This window comes from Dendronephthya gigantea, unplaced genomic scaffold, assembly GCF_004324835.1.
Source record: "Dendronephthya gigantea isolate DGI-Jeju-01 unplaced genomic scaffold, DenGig_1.0 000029F, whole genome shotgun sequence".
In the NCBI taxonomy this organism is placed as follows: domain Eukaryota; kingdom Metazoa; phylum Cnidaria; class Anthozoa; order Malacalcyonacea; family Nephtheidae; genus Dendronephthya; species Dendronephthya gigantea.
The window spans coordinates 2007997-2021549 of NW_021163039.1; the positions used below are offsets into that span (position 1 = coordinate 2007997).

The 13553-nt window shown below is 36.1% G+C and overlaps 1 protein-coding gene across 1 annotated transcript; it reads left to right on the forward strand.

Annotated features, from left to right (window-relative positions):
• Positions 1–1763: 1763 nt before the first annotated feature.
• On the forward strand, positions 1764–11769 carry LOC114523964 (tetratricopeptide repeat protein 28-like). Its single transcript, XM_028545032.1, has 5 exons — positions 1764–1853; positions 3428–3861; positions 4769–4817; positions 6727–9088; positions 9173–11769. Exons 1-5 carry the CDS (start codon positions 1764–1766, stop codon positions 11767–11769), a joined length of 5532 nt encoding a protein of 1843 aa, XP_028400833.1.
• Positions 11770–13553: the final 1784 nt, after the last annotated feature.

The window sequence follows — 13553 nt, forward strand, 5'->3', positions numbered from 1 at the left end:
CTGCGAGAAAAACTCGAGACCTTTTGCCCAAAATGGCTTTCCATATACCTATTATACGCAATGAAATTGAATTAGTATCCTCTTGTAGACATTCTAATAAATTAATATTCCTTTTACAAATTCTCAAGTAGGAAGCCAGACTATAATTTACAATATACGCATATGACCGAACAGCTCTAACGTACTAAGTTAATATTTCCGCGACCTGTCAATATAAATTACATTATCGCTTATAATAATAATCTGATGTCGCTGGACCAATCAGATGCCAGTGTTTTCAATAATCACCATTGTAATTATATTAATATCTATTATGAGCCACCAGTAATAACTCTCGCAGCTCAGTTTTGGAGATTCCGTAGCTTCGCTTTTAAATATTCGTCACAGTTACCCCAGACTATTGAGCAATAATCAAAGTATGGTAGCACTAAAGCTTGATAAAGATATGTAAGAGTTTTGAGGAAACTAGTGCTGTCTAAGCACATTTCAACCTTATCTAATACTTTTCACAATGATATTTTGAAAAAGAAGAGTGGAGATTTTTCTTGGAAATTTTAATTCGTTTGAGGTTTTCTGCTACGCTCAAGTTTTTCTGTGTGTGTGTCTATTAATCTAGTGTCATTCAGATGTTTATTGGAATCGAAATAGAAGTTTATACTGAAAGTTGGTTTTTTATGCTCTTCGACATTAGGTTTAGAAATGAAAATATCATTTCTAAACGATGACTTTCATATTTCCAATAATATTATCATATTCCAAATAAATCATATTTCAAATTTCATATGACGAATAAAGTTTTTATAAAACTATATGTTCAAAATGCCTTCTCTCTCCAGTAGGCATCAAGGAATTTGAATAATTGGTTTGGTACGTTCCAAGAAATATCATCTAAATGGCAGAAAAACCCTTTTCAAACGAAGAATTGAATTTCTTCAAATTTGCATCCATCGTTTTTGACGAGTTTCCGAACATGCTACGTGCGACATTTGCGAAACTTTGGAACACAAAGATTTCAAAAGTTCTTGGATGTAAAGAATGGGACGACACACCCGAAGTCCGCGCCCTTTTTTTGCATCATGAAGGAACGACTGACGTACCAACCAACACATCGTACCAGGATTGGGATTGTACAAGTCTGTTTAGAGCAACCATTTACTCAAAGACCTTCGGAATCTCCACCATGGTACGGGATTCAAACACTCAACGACCAATATATAGGGAGAAGAACCAGGGAATTTCACACCACGCTGATCAGTCCAGACGGAGTCGAAGAAGAAACATTAACTTTAGCCATTGACCAAGTTAGACTTCTTAGAAACCATCTGTGTCACATGCCAAATCCAAAATAGAAGACGCTGATTTCTTAAAGTATGTTGAACTCGCTAAAGATGCTTTTGCCGCAACTGGATACTCGACCGTTCGAGTTGATTATATTGGCAATCTTAAAGAGGATAATTTTCCAACTAAGGAATTAATAGGTTAAGAGGAATGGTCGAGTCCATTCAAAAAAGAGTAAAAGAAATGATACGCACAATGATCGATAACAACGAAAAGTTTCAAGTAGCGGTCATACGATATTCTAATAGAACTGAAGAGAATCAAGGGAATCAATGTGATGAAACAGGTAATAGTGACATTGATAAACAGAATTCTGAATTCCTCCCAACTCTGATGAAATCTATGCAAATATATATGGGACAAAAAATTATGTATGATCGAAATTTTTATGCGAAACACACTTCGACCACACAATATGTGAGAATATGGACTGTGCTACTGACAAGCTATCCGAGTTTCAAAAATTAGGTGCAGAGGCTTTGATCATCTTTGAAATCTGGATTTTTACCGCTTCTGTAAGTCGAAAATGAATTCAAACGAATTTATGCATGGTCGAAAATAAAATATTGCAATTTGATTAATTTTATGATTTAATGAATTACATCGCACACTTAATATACCGCGGGTGTCCCAAAAAACGTACTCTGGTTTGATTCTTAGATAGAGGGAAGGTTATCTTAGATTTTGGTATATCACAATTACATTTTACCCAAAAAATCACAGAGATAATAGCCTATTTAAGATGTCTCTTAATTATTCAAAATCGCGGCATAGCAGCAAAATAATCAGAGAAGTATTGCGCGCATTTAAGAAACACGTTAGAAACACGTTAACAAGACGTTATCCTGACTTATATCAATTAATTATCGTCAAAATTTCTAGTGAGATAGCATTGTGCAATAGTTTGTCAAGTTTGTTAAATGTGCGAGCTTCAGTTGAGCCGGGTGAGGGTGCTAATTCCGCCCGGAGATTTTAATTACGCCCGGGAATGCAAATGCAAAATCAAGTTGTCCGCCATTATGTCGTCGCCATAAAAAAACTTTGATTCAAATGGATGGTAAAAAATTTACGATTTTGGAGCAGTTTTGGAGTGCTTTTGAACAGGCAAAGGGGTAGATTTCGTATGTTAAAGCGTGCAAGTATTTTGTAAGTTCAATATGTGGATTTATCAACAAATGTATATGACACCCCTTTGAATTTATTCGTCAATTTTGTTAAAAATATTTTGATTAGGAAAGCATGTATTTTCAAAGGTGAATCTGTTTAAAAAGGAATTGAAATTTCGCTAACAATAGTAGTACAGTATTTAAAACTAAAAACTATTCGTAGCACAATTAATGAATTATATAGTTGAATGTCATAGCTCGAGAGTCGATTTTATAATTGTACTTGATATAGGATTTTACTTATACGACTTCGATCATTCAGCAGAAACGAGTATTATAGAATCTCAGTGATGGAAATATATGTTTATTGCTTCAGGCGAGGGGATTTTGCATGCATGTATTTCTAGTTAAGCAATATTTTTATAGGGCGTATTTTCCATATTTTAGAGACATCCCGAAATAATGTACCGATTTTAAAAAGTAATATCCCCATGAATTTTTATTAAAAATACAACTATAATATATCAAAATCTAAGTTAGTCCTTTCTCAAAGTTAGTCCTTTCTCAAACGGACGAAAGTTCTCTAAAATTGATTTTAAACTTTGCAAAAAATCATTTTCGCTAAAAAGGTAGGTTTCTATAAGTTCTGGCGCTGCCCAAAGCGTCAATGATTCAATTAAATTTCCTCAAACTTCGATAGTTTGTTTTATCTTCGTTACAGGTGCAATTTTTTGGCTATCTAAATTTAGTATACAACTGACACAATTCTCACAGAATTTATAAACTTACCATGTCCCTTTCGCCTAAATTCCCCCTAGGCTGTTTAGCAATTGGGCAGGAAAGTACATCATTGAAGTTTATGAGTTCACGGCAACCAGGTATATAATCCATCGTAATTATCGCTACTCTGGTTTTAGTAAATGAAAGTAATCACCACACAAAGATTAACTTTCACGACCCAACGTTTCGACACTCCGGTCTAGTGTCTTCATCAGGGGTGTACATCATTGCCAAATGACAACCTGCCATGTGATGTGAACAAGGAAGGAGTTATTCTCGTAATATTTGTCAACGGAAGAATAAAGCATGAAAAAGAGCCAAGAGATTTGGACATAGAAGCTTTTATTGGCGATTTGCTTGATGAACTGAAAAAAGATCCTGGATTAGATGTTCTCGAGTACACAGTGATTAGAGCTTTCGGTCCTGAGAAACATGACCAAGAAATAACAAACATCGAAAAAGGAAGTCTTCTTGTTTCATTGCACTGCTTTACAGATGAACGGTTTCTTGAGGTTTTGGATGATTTTGAATCCAAAAGGCTTCAGGAAAGTTTTCTGAGGGAACTTTCGCTGATTGGAATTGAAATGGAGGGAATAGAGTTGAAGATACTAAACATGGAGGAGGTAAATAAAAAAAGGTATGTATATGAATGTGCTTTACACCCATATTTCATACACGCCCAGAGGTTTATTACATCCGGGAAATGTGACAGAACAATACCACTGGTTATGCGCATGCGCAGCAAGTAATAATGGAATCAGCAACGTCCTGTTCGTCAAGACAGAAGTATTGTATTTTAATGAAAAGCAATGTAACTGCCATTTCGCAAAAGTTTTCGTAAAAAAGTTTTAAAAATGCATTATACAAAACAAAACATGGAAATTATATCCAAGTTTCTTCGTCCAATGAAAAACATGAAAAGCGGGCTTAAGACCGCAACTTTAAGTTTTTATAATCATTCGCACAGTTATGAACATAGTGGACATTACGTAATCACAACCATAGATGACGTTTTAAGGCCGACCCACATTGGACGCGTTCCGCCAACGCAACTTTTAAGAAATTTTAAGAAAGTTTTGAGAAGCTACTAAGTTTTCCAATGCAGTGGTATCCTTGGTAATTATAGAACGATAGTCATTTTGATTTGTCTGGATCCTGTATCTCTCAAAATGTTCTGAAAATGTTCGCTTCTGAAAAAGAAAATTCGCGTCGCGTTAGCGAATCTCGTCCAGTTTCCAGGGCCTTTAAGGCCCCGTCCACACGATGCCGGAAGAATTTGAAAACGCAAGAATATTCCCACGGTTACGCGTACCGTACACACGTATCCGGCGTTTTCGCCCACTGAAAACGGAAGAATCTGAAACGCACCCCAGCTATTTGAAGTGTTTCTAACCCGTGCGGGACAAAAATGTTAACGAGAATTCGTTATTCATGCATGGACCACTCACAATACTGCCAAGTTTACATTGAATACACAATAGCTATATGGTGTTAAGATATCTTCGCTATTAAACTATTTGTCTACAGTAACATTTTTCTTCCAGGAATGCTGCTAAAACGAAGATCGCAATTAAAGAAGGAAGTCTTGAAGAAGTAAGACGACCTGTTGAATTTGATATTGATATGCATGAGCTGGAAAATCACGCAAGAAATTTTTTGCTTCATCTCGATTTTTGTTCGCTAACATTTAAAGAATATATTTAGTGTTGACAACACATACACAGTCAAATTCGCCAAATTAGTCAAAAATTGATTACATAATTGCTTGTTTACAAAGTCGAATATTTTTTTTCATAAATAATTTCTGAACCGATAGAAGTCACCGATTTAAAACACTGTTCAACCCAGGGTTAGCGCATTTTTTCTGGAAGATGACTATTTGGAGTTAGGTTGGTATAAGAAGGCAATTGAGTATTTGGAATAGGCGTTAAAAGTTGTAATGAAATTGACAGTTATGCAGTTCGCAATTCACTGCAGAAAATATCATACCTAAATTTAGTTGAGAAAATATGCAAAAGCTATTGGCTGCTTAAAAAAAAGTGTATTACTTAGCGACGATTAAATATAAGTAGCACATGGCAACGAAAATTTAGGCCGTGCTTATTTTGAATTTGGCCAATAATAATTATAAAGAGGCTATTAACTGCTTGAACATAGCTTTGGAGACATGTACTGCCGCTAGAGACCATCTAGGAATAGTAAATAACTGCACAAGCGTTAACGCAGACCAGAATGAAACCACTTTTCGAAATCGAATTACAAGAATGCAAAATATTTGTTTATATTAAACTATATTGAATTATTAGCCTTTGTTTTTGACACGCAACTCTGCCTTACTCTATATTCCCCGAGCCGGTGCGGAGCACCGTGCGAGGGTACTAATTCCGCTCGGATATTTACACCCACGAAATGCGAATGCGAAATCAATGTCGTCCGCCATTATGCAATGGACCTCACGCCATGGACGGTCTTCTACGTTATGCGCATGCGCCAGTGTGAACTGTGAACTACTAAGCTCTTGATTGGTCGAGACAAAAATTTGTATTTTCAAACGTCAATAAATAACTGTCATTTAGCAAAATTTTGATGAAATTTATAAATTTATACTTTTATATATATGGAATATATGTATTTTTACTAAATTAGAGGGAAACTCGAATGAGGTCAGGACTTTTCACGGTTTAACAAATAATGAAGTCGGAAGATTTTACACTTGATAATATTTCATCCGGCACAGCTTTAAAAAGTAATTCTTTTGTGGCAAACACAACTTTAATATTCTCAAATGTATTTCACTATAAATCTGAATGTGTTCTATGATAAACGACATTATAATTTCATTTATAAACTCCGTTTTCCTAATGACAAAAAGAAAACAAAATGAAAACATTCCCGTACAAAAACCAGTCGAATCGCTGTATGAGACGTCTGATGTTATATTTCATGGTATTTAATAATTAAAATAATTTACCATAACACTGACTATAGATGAGTAACTTAACTTCCAGAAAAAAGTAAAAATCTTGTCGTATTTTTGCCAATTTTTCACAAAAATATGAGGGTAAACTTTGATTCTTTAAAAATATACGGCCGTTGCGAGTTGCTATGACTACAGTGTTTCCACGTGCAGAAAAATATTTCTATACTTCTCTCAATTTCTATTTCTCAAATACCCTGTACCCTCCAAAACCCCCAAACCACATAAAATTTCCAACAATCATTAACAAATTTTGTTTAACCTAGGCGAGGGGTTGCTGCATGCATGTATTTCTAGTCTAATTAATAAATTCACTTACACATGCCTGTACGCGAAGTTTGATACCAAACTCTAGGCTGTTGTCGAATGCAGATCAAATTACAGGATTAAACCTTGCATTTGATCTCATCTCTATCTAATTTCATATAGTTTTAATCCCTGGTTAAAAAGGTTTTTTTAATAATTATATATAATTGTTTAAATGCATTTTTAATAATTTTACCGTTGTACTCTTCATAAATATAGACAGAGGAAAGTAAATCAAAAGGTGTGATGGAACCCAAGGAGCTAAATATTGGGAAGTTAGAAGACATCAGAATGACGAATCATCTTGAAATAGCTACATGCACCGCACGTTCAGGAGATAACAACTTGAAATCAGGTAAGTATAAAGAGGCAATTGAGTGTTACGAAACAGCCATTGAAAGTTTAACTAAAATTGAAGATTTAGAACTTGCTATTTTCGAGTCCGCTCTACACACAAGTAAAGGCGAGGCTTATATTGGATTGAAAGAATATCAAAATGCTATTGCCTGCTTCAAAAAGGGTTTTTCACTTAGTGACGATAGGTTTCCAGTAGCAATCAGCAATGAAGGTTTAGGCCGTGTTTATTTTGAATTAGGCCAATATGAAGAGGCCATTAACAGTTATAAAATAGCTCTAGATGCAAGTACTGCCATTGGGGACAAAGCAAGGATTGCAAATATTCGCGCGCTTGTTGACGCTTGTTATGAAGCTTCAGGCGAAGAAAGAAGGGCTATTGAATACTTAAAAAAAGGCTTGGAGGGAGGTACTGCTTCTGATGATCGCAGAAAAATTGCCGTAAGCCACAGAAACTTATGCGACTGCAATTTGAGCTTAGAGCGAATAGCAGAGGTTAATCGTGGTTTAGGAAGTCGACGTTATTGTCAACTAGAAAGAAATGAAGAGGCAGTTCAATGTTTCGAACAAATGTTAAGACTTATGACCGTTATTGGAGACAAGAAAGGTATAGCTGATGCTAAGATGAGTTTGGGGAGGTTTTCAAATCCCGCTTTAGAGGCGCAAAACAGTATCGATGTGGGAAACGCTTACGTGAATTTAGGTCATTATGACCAGGCTATCGACTGTTTCAGAAACTCGTTACAGATAGCAACGGCAATCGGCAACCAATATGGTATAGCTCGTGCTAATATGTATTTGGGAGATGTTTACAAAAGATTAAAAGACTATGAAAAAGCTATTAGCTATTTGATAGAAAGCTTAAAAATTAGCACGACCATTGGCAATACGTATTTAATGGCAGAAAGCAATCGCCAGTTAGGTAATATTTATTATTCTTTAGGAAAGGGGGAAATCGCAATTAGCCATTGGAAAAAAGCATTAGAATTAGGAACAGCAATTGACAATCAAGGAATAATAGCAAAGGTCAATCACAGTTTAAGCTACACTTACGTTCAGCTAGGAAGAAACGACGAGGCACTTTTATGTCTCGAAGAAGCGTTAAGACTTATGACCGCTATTGACGACCAGAAAGGGATAGCTGGTGTTAATATGAGTTTGGGCAGATTTTATCAAAGAACGAAAGACTATAAAAAGGCAATTAGCTTTTGGAAAGTCAGCTTAGAAATTAGCACGGCTATTAGTGATCAGCCATCAATGGCAGAACAGAATAGAAATCTAGGTGATCTTTATCGTTGTATAGAAAAGTGGGAAAGCGCAATTGACCATTATAAGAAAACATTAGAATTGGGAAAACCAATGGGCGATCAAGAAAAAATAGCAGATGTCAATTGTAACTTAGGCAATTGTTACAGTAAACTAGAAAGCAATGAAGAGGCAGTTCAATGTTTTGAAGAAATGTTAAGACTTATGACCGCTATTGGCGACCAGAAAGGTATAGCTCATGCTAATATGTATTTAGGAGATGTTTACGAAAGATTAAAAGATTATGAAAAAGCTATTAGCTGTTTGAAAGAAAGCTTAGAAATTACCACGACCATTGGCGATACGTATTTAATGGCAGAAAGCAATCGCCAGTTAGCGAATAATTATTATTCTTTAGGAAAGTGGGAAATCGCAATTTACCATTGGAAAAAAACATTAGAATTAGGAACAGCAATTGGCAATCAAGGAATAATAGCAAAGGTCAATCACAGTTTAAGCTACTCTTACGTTCAGCTAGGAAGAAACGACGAGGCACTTTCATGTCTCGAAGAAGCGTTAAGACTTATGAACGCAATTGACGACCAGAAAGGAATAGCTGATGCTAATATGAGTTTGGGGAGATTTTATCAAAGAAGGAAAGACTATGAAAAGGCAATTAGCTATTTGAAAGTCAGCTTAGAAATTAGCACGGCCATTAGTGATCAGTCATCAATGGCAGAACAGAATAGAAATCTAGGTGATCTTTATCGTTGTAAGAAAAAGTGGGAAAGCGCTATCGACCATTATAAGAAAACATTAGAAATAGGAAAAGCAATGGGCGATCAAGGGGAAACAGCAAATGTCAAATGTAATTTAGGCATTTGTTACATTAAACTAAAAAGAAATGAAGAAGCACTTCAATGTTTCAAAGAAACGTTAAGAATTTTCACAGCCATTGGCCACCAGGAAGGAATAGCTGAGAGTAATAGCCGTTTATGACACATCCATGCTTTTTTCAGTGAATATGAAAAATCATTTGCTTACTTGAATCGCGCTTTAAACATATATAATGCTATTGATGACCAAAATGGAATTAAATATGTCAGTAACGAATTGGGCCGTGTTCACCAGCATAAAGGTGAATACAGCAAAGCCATCGAATGGCACAGAAAATCTTTAGAGATAGCAAAGACGGTCGATGACCAAGCAGGTATAGTAGAAGCCAATTGTGATTTGTCTTTGATTTACCAAAGAATGGGAGAGGATGAAAAAGCCATTAGCTATATAAAAGAAGGCTCTAAAATCGCCAAGGCTATTATTGACAAGCCGTTTATGATAATACGTAGTTATGAAGAACTAGCAAATGTTTTTAAGAGTTTAGGAGAATACAAAGTTGCATCATCATATTTAGTAAAACTTATTAAACTTCTTGAAGAGCAGTTCCAAAATAAAGTTCCAGATGAAAACAAACTCTCCTTCACAAGTTTTTTCTGTAGAGCTCATGGAGAGTTAATGAGTTGTTTTGTTTCTCTGGGGCGCATAGAATCAGGATTATTAGTGACTGATCTGGGTAGAGCTAAAGAGCTCCATTTTTCTATTGAAAGAAAACGAAATAATTTCGATGCAGAATTGTCTCATTACGCACGATCAATATGGAGCAAAATTGAGAAAAGAGAGGAAAATCGAGAAATAGAGCGAATACAGAATATTCTTCAGGTAAAAAATAATGAAATTTCAATAGTGTTATTTGCATTTGATTTCAATGAAGGGTCTCTGAAAGTTTGGGTTTTGAACAGTGATGTCACCTTTAAGTGCTCACATGATTTATCGATTATATGGGCGTTTGTGATGAATTTTTCCGCAAACAGAGGTGTCAAAGTTAATCGAGATTCTTCATTTTTTAAACTTGATTCACTTGCGAATGAACATAGTTTTGAAAGTCACATGATCTCACCGCCAACCAAGCCGTGTAAAAGGGAAACGCTTGAAGACTTGCACGAAAAACATTTGAGCGCAGATAGTTGCAGTGATGAAAATAGTTTGAAAAAACTGTTCGATTTTCTCATTCAACCGATAAGAGATGCCGTCAAAGGAAATAAGCTCATTGTTGTTCCTCACGGGCCACTGTTTTTTGTACCATTTTCTTCCCTGATTGATGAAAATGGGAGGTATTTATCTCAGAGTTACAGCATTCAAGTAACACCCTCATTACACACTCTGACGTTTACCAAAGAACAACCCCATGACTATGAACCCGGTTTTGCGTTGTTTGTTGGTAATCCAAAAGTTGGGCATGGCAAAGATGTCACACCTCTTGATCTACCCAAAGCAGCTGAGGAAGTTGCAAGTCTTTCGAAGCTCTTCACAGCAAGACCTCTCGTAAATGCTGAAGCAAAAAAACAGGTTGTTCTCGGACTTCTAAGCGGTGCTAGTATAATTCATATTGCTGCTCATGGTGAACCGAAGAATGGTGAAATAATGCTTGCTCCTGACCTTTCCTTAAATGAACCATCTTCGTCTCCACCAAATCCAGATTCCTATCTCCTCACTCAGAATGATATTATGAGTATTTCATTGCAAGCTCGCTTGGTCGTCCTATGCTGTTGTCACACAGGCCTAGGGGAGATTTCTTCAGGAGACATAGGTATAGCCCTGTCTTTTCTTGCTGCTGGAGCACGCTCTGTTCTCGCCACACTATGGCCCATTAGTGATGATGCAACAAAAGATTTCATGGAAGCATTTTACGGCGAACTGCTTCAGAAAACGTCAGTTTGTGAGGCTTTAAGAAGGGTAATGAACCTCTTCCAACAACACGAAAGAGGAGATTACCGCTCCTTTTTTATTTGGGCTTTATTTACTCTCTATGGAGAGGATGTGATGTTTACAAAAGGCGACATTGAAATGATCAGAGAAAAATCCAGTGAAACTCTACCCGAGTGTGGTTTTGCGTTGTTTGTTGGTAATCCAACGTCAGACTTGCCTAAAGCCACTGAGGAGGTTCATTCTCTGTCAAAGCTTTTCAATGCCAAGGCCTTCGTGGAGGGCGAAGCCAGGAAACAGGTTTTGCTGGGACTTTTGAGCGGGGCAAGTATTATCCATATTTCTGCACATATTGAACCTAAGCAATGCGCAATAATGCTCTCTCCATGTGTCTCCTCGAATCAAGCATCTTCCACTCTTCCTGACCAGGATGACTTTTTGACGCAAAAGGATGTTCAGGGTCTTTCTCTTAAAGCTCGCTTGGTTGTTTTATGCCTACGTCTCTCTGAGCAAGACGAGATCTCTCCAGAGGGTGTTAAAACTTTAGCTTTGTCTTTTCTTTCAGCCGGAGCTCGCTCTGTTCTTACCACACTAAGCCACAGTGACGATGATGCAACAACGGAGTTTATAAAAGGATTTTATAATCACTTACTGCATGAATCATCAGTCAAGGAGGCGCTAGAGAAGACAAAAAAACTCTTTGAAAAGCACGATAAAGAGTCGCATCGATCCATTGTAGGTTATTCTCGGTTTACAATCTACGGAAAAGATGTGATGTTTCAAAAACACGACATCGAAACGATAAGAAAGAAATCTCACAAAATGTTTTCTGGTTTTGTGGTATTACCAACTGATGACCTTAATGGTTCATTTCAAAATTTTAACCTACTAGATAAAGCGTAGTATAGGTAATCTATTCTGTCGTTCAAGTTTAGGAAGGTTATTAATCTTACAGGTTCTGCTCTATGTAATTAGCTTTTGGTTGTTTAGTCCTCGTTAATACAGAAAACAGTCGGAATGGGAGACCGGCTGTTATATTTTGCAAATTTTGTTAGTAAAATTCTTATCAGCGATTAAAGAATTTGTGAGTAAGTTTCCTATCGGCCAAACAGAAGTAGTAAATTTATGTGAAATTTCTTCTCACCGCAATTAACAGTTATTTTCCAGAGTTTGGTGTGTTTTAGACAACAAGCGATTGATTCTATGGCATGGGGATCACCACGCAAAGATATTTCTGGTTTCTTGTGTAAGTATATAATTCAATCTTCAACTTAGATTTAGTTTAGTAAACTTGCCTCAATGCAGGTGCATAGGCACCGCGCCCGCGAAACTCTACACTTGCGGTAAAGAGGAGAGGTTTTTTTTGCATCATCACATAGCTGATAAACCAATTCATGAATTGGAAAATCAAAGAGGCTGCCATGCTGCATGCTACTCCATCTGGATCATGTAACTACAATTCCTATTTTTTAAAAATTATCCAATGTCTTTTTCAACATTTCGAAGATAGACGTAGCTACTTGTTTCGCGTGAAATTTTCTCCCCAGTTTCTGCTCAATACCATACAAACAATGGTATAACAGGAGGGCAATGGTAAAGAATATTTTCACGAGATGAAAGATGGATTATTCTATTCATGGTGGAGAATGATTTGTTTTATACAACACAAAAAAACACACCAAAAAATCTAACTTTATTGAATAAACAGTTTGTGTTTATGAGTAATTCCATGTTCGGATTCGTGATCAAATGTGTGCAAGTACGCGATACGATTAATACTGTGAATGATTGAATTTTGTGAAAAAGCAATTGTGCATTGAGAAAACTTGACAATGCAATGGAAACATTGATTTCATTACACGGTCAGTAAAATGGAAAATGTTTATGTGATACAAACAACCAATTGAAAGACTTAAAATGAATAAGATATTAAATAATTGCATTATTTCACTTTCGTTGGAGGATAATGAAAAAATGCTCGTGAACAACGCTAGATCTTCGCAGCTTAAAAAGAATTTGATTACTCGTTTTAAAATCCCAAAAGTTAATATTCCTCTCGAGTAAACAAATTTTTCGTTGTTCTCAGCAGTGTCGATTACTCAATTTCTGCATATCTCGGGAAGGTCTTGGGGTATAATTCTAAACATTGATCTAATAAGAATGAAAAGTAGCTATTACTCGCTATAAATTGCGACAGAGCACAGTACTTAGTTATCTTAAGTGTAAAAACATTGACTATTAACAAACATTCTATAACCTGGTGGAAAAACAACATCTGCATTTTATTGGCATACAACCAGAATAAGAAAGAAGAAATATGATAATTATAATGATTCGAGTCTTCGTGCCTTGTATAGAACACCACGTCCCAAATTAGCAAGCAGTGATTTTCTAACTCGTCACGCGAGAAAATTCCGTATGCTTTCAAGATATTTTAATTTTAACATTTTATTAAAATCAGTCAAAAGAACTTCGCAAGGAAATCACGAGTAACATAATGACGAGTTGCAAAGGAATGGAAAGTTGCCAAGTTTCTGTGGAAAACTTTGCGGATGCGCCCGTTTCAACGGAATAGAAAATAACGTGGACACGGAAACACAAAAATTAACAACGACGAAATTACATGAATTAAAAATACGAACTAGACCTGCAGAAAAAAGGAAAAGTGACGCCTGATTGTCTTAAAT

Bases quoted from the DNA above. Each gene is read 5' to 3' on its own strand.
- LOC114523964 (XM_028545032.1), top strand. From the start codon at position 1,764: ATGGACTGTGCTACTGACAAGCTATCCGAGTTTCAAAAATTAGGTGCA. The intron at 1,854-3,427 runs GTAAGTCGAAAA...ACTCCGGTCTAG, and splicing joins TCTGGATTTTTACCGCTTCT to TGTCTTCATCAGGGGTGTAC. The intron at 4,818-6,726 runs GTAAGACGACCT...TCATAAATATAG, and splicing joins AAGAAGGAAGTCTTGAAGAA to ACAGAGGAAAGTAAATCAAA.